Consider the following 3,531-nt stretch of genomic DNA (forward strand, 5'->3'; position numbering starts at 1 on the left):
CAATCTCTTTATTTTATAGAAGAGAAAATTAAGGCACAGAAAGGGGAAGGGACTTGACCAAGGTCACACAGCTAGCTCTCTAGCAAGTTAGCAAATTTGGTAGTTCAAAAAAAAATGTTGGAGGACAGCTAGGTGGTGCAGTGGATACAGCATCAACCCTGGAGTCAGGAGGACCTGAGTTCAAATCTGACCTCACACACATAGCACTCACTAGCTGTGTGACTCTGGGCAAGTCACTTAACCCCAATAGACTCACAAAAAAAAAATGTTGGGAAGTAATATCAATTCAAACATTTATCAACATCTTTCCTGAAGCAAATTGAATGAGAGGATAGAACTTTGGCGGCCAATTGCACCAACCCAACTTTGTAAAGATTTCTTGAAGAAGGTTACATTTTGGGGATGATTATTTTTTGCTTTAAATTTTAGAGACGTGCTCATGGAAGAATATAACAGGATTGGCGCGCAGGGAGAGCAGTGACAAGAGAGTCAGTCTTCTCCTTTGTCCCTCTTTGAAGGTCTGTTATTTACCTTTTGCCTGCGGGTGTCTCCCGAGGCTCTGTCCTGCCCCCCTCTCCTTTTCTGTCTAGACTTTTGCTCATGACCTCATCAGTTTGGGTTTAACGTTCACCTCTACACTGATCACTCCCTATTTAATTGTTCCATAAAGCCGAGGCAGGAAAAGGTTGATTTTTTTTTCCGTTTCAGAGGATCGTTTCATTTTGTTTTGTTTTATTTGTGTTGATATCACTGTTCCTTTCCCCCAAGAGGCTGCTGTTGTTGCATGAGGAAGGTGCCTTGTATATTTGAAATGGAGCAACATCTGCTGGAAGCTCTGGGGAAGAAAAAGGAACCCATTCACAACGTCGCCATGACAGCTTATTTTCATATTCACATCCTTTCTGCCATGTTAAAAGCAAGTTTCCCGTTATCCGCAAACAACTTACCAGCATGCCTTGGGGATAGAGAATGGGGGAGGGATAAGTATTTATGCTACCACGCACCAAACACCATGCAAAGTGCTCTGCAAATATTATCGTTTGCTTGTCACAACAATCTGAGAGGTAGGTGCTGTTGTGATCCCCATTTTACAGTTGAAGAAACTGAGGTGGGCAATGGTTAAATGACTCTCCCAGCATCACAGCGAGAAAGAGTCTGAGGCTGGATTTGAACTCAGATCTTTCTAATTCCATATCTACTACTCTAACCTAGCTGCTTCATTCAATTCACTCCTTCCAGTTGTCACCCTGCCCAACTTCAATAGGCAATAGCATTGCAAAACCAATCCCAGAATGGTAGAGCAGGAAGAGACCTCAGGCTTTGCCTAACAGCAGTCTCTTCATTTTAAGGGTTAGGAAACCAGGGCCCAGATATGGGACAGAACTTGCCAAGGCCACATAGCAAGTTGGTAATGAAGTGTAAGAAGAAGCTACATCGTATTTCCACTGTTCTCCAAGTGCTAAATCGGTAGGAAAACTCATGATGAGGAGTTAAGACCATAGTTGCCAGGCATTGGGGAATGCCCCGCTATACAGAGCCCCACAGGTGGCCTGAGAACTGGGTCTGGGCATCCCCAAACCCAGGGAACTAGATTTCAGCCCAAATTGTATCTTCTGCAAGCACCCTTTTCCGTCTGTCTTTCCAGCTGCTAGTACCCTGTCTCTCCTATTATCTCGCATCTACTCTGTATCTCTCTCCTATTAGAATGTGAGCTCTTTGAGGGAAGAGATGGTGTTTCTGCTGTTCCTGGTATCCCTAGAATAAGCATTTAAATGTCTGTTTCCTGACTGACAGCCTTGTCTTCACACTGCCAACAGACAACTGGGCTGCAGATGCTGAGTGGGCCTGAATCACCCATAATGAGCTGGGCTGCACACAGGCAAGATAGCATCCCTTCACCTGGGCTACAGGAACAGAGCGACTTTTGGGGGATTGGACTAAAATCCCTCTTAGGTTAAGGCCCATGTAACATAGGGTTCTTCCTGTCATGAAAGAGGGAGGAGTAGACATCTTCTTGACCAGAACTAAAAATAATGGGTTAAACTCTAGGAAGACAAATTTCAACTTTCCAAAAGGAAAAGCTCACTATTCTCAAGGTAGTGAGTTCCCCATCACTGGATTTCTTTAAGCAAGAGCTGACTGACCATTTGTTAGGAGAATTGTGTAGGGGCTTCATGCTTCAGGTTGACCAACTCTGAGGTTTTATGCACAGTATTATTGTGGGCCTGACCAAGATGAAGGTAGTAGAGGAGCAGGAGGGAGAGACATGAAGTCAGAAAGACCTGCGTTCATATCTCGCTTAAATACTTAATAACTGTGTGACCTTGGGTATTCCACTAAGCCGCTCTGTGCCTCAGTTTCCTCAGCTGGAAAATGAGTGATTGGACTCAATGGCTCCTAGGGTCCCTTCCAACTCGAGATCTGCAGTTCTAAACAGGTGTTTCTGGTAAGCTTGCTTTATGGTCAGTCCTGAAAATCTGACAAGCCTTGAAAACAAAATAAGAGAATTAGAGGCTTTCTACCTTAGATCTCATGATCCTCAGAGTCCAAATCAATGTCTCCAAATAACAGCTCAATGGTCTTCAGGGCATGTTCTTTGGTAGATGACGCATGTACCGCGTTGTCCAAGATGTCCTTCCCAAAGAGTGCCCGAATGGATTCAGGGGCAACCTTTCTTGCTTCTTCTGGGTCTGTGGGGCCAGCCAACTTTCTCCAGTCCTGTACTGCATTCTCCTTACTTATGATCATGGCCATGCAGGGACCCCTGGAAGTCAAAAGACCATCAAAGAATCACTGTCAAGTGTCCTAAAGGCACCCACACGAAAGATTGCATATGCCCTTCACCGATGTTTTTCAGACTGACCCCAACAGTGCAAACCCTAACATCTTTGTCCGGCATCCCATAGTCATATCTGTCAGGAGTGGGACTTCAACTCAAGCTTTTCTGCCTGAAGACAGCTCTCTAGCTGTTGTAATACATTGCCTCTCTCATGTTCAAATATTTAAAATGTTCAGACTTAAAACATAAAGTTTGGACCAGTGGCACTGACAAACAGCTAATGAAATCATACCTCATTTACATATTCTAATTGATAGATTATTTTGTCCATTACATTTAAAGGCTTTCTCCTCGTACTCTACCCTGCTGGGGAACAAGCCATTCCCCTGATGTGGTACATTTAATTCTTTGAAGGCAACTCCAGCAGCATGTTGTCTGTGAAGCCTTTCCTGCTCCGCCCTGCCTGGGATAGTCTTCTGGCACAGGCCTAGCCTGGGGCTTGATCTTGCCACCTCACCAATGGACTTTTCACAGGATGCTGAGTAGGGCTGCCTGACTTTGTGCTTCACGCTGTTCTCCTTCTTCAAAACCATGACCAAGTAGTATGTTGAAGGCCCCAAGGGTTATTATTAACAGAAATAGAACATGGAAAAATTCCAAAATTTTTTTGTCAGCACGAGTCTTTTTTCTTGGTAGTCAATTTTTCCAATGCATCAATTGGTTTTAGAAAAGAAAACAGTACTTACTCAATC

At 44.1% G+C, this 3,531-nt stretch overlaps 1 protein-coding gene across 1 annotated transcript in view; it reads right to left on the bottom strand.

The window, feature by feature from the left end:
• Positions 1-348: 348 nt before the first annotated feature.
• Positions 349-3,531, bottom strand: part of NME8 (NME/NM23 family member 8) — a 59,308-nt gene continuing 56,125 nt past the window's right edge. The window contains exons 14-16 of the mRNA XM_020964442.2: positions 3,526-3,531; positions 2,523-2,764; positions 349-835 (exon numbers count right to left, since the gene is read on the bottom strand). The exon at positions 3,526-3,531 is cut by the window's right edge and continues 139 nt beyond it. Of these exons, the coding sequence (XP_020820101.1) occupies positions 2,524-2,764; positions 3,526-3,531 (247 nt within the window). The 3' untranslated portion in view covers positions 349-835; position 2,523. The remainder of the gene's footprint in view (positions 836-2,522; positions 2,765-3,525) is intronic.

This window comes from Phascolarctos cinereus, unplaced genomic scaffold, assembly GCF_003287225.1.
Source record: "Phascolarctos cinereus isolate Bilbo 61053 unplaced genomic scaffold, phaCin_HiC Scaffold_4;HRSCAF=312, whole genome shotgun sequence".
In the NCBI taxonomy this organism is placed as follows: Eukaryota; Metazoa; Chordata; class Mammalia; order Diprotodontia; family Phascolarctidae; genus Phascolarctos; species Phascolarctos cinereus.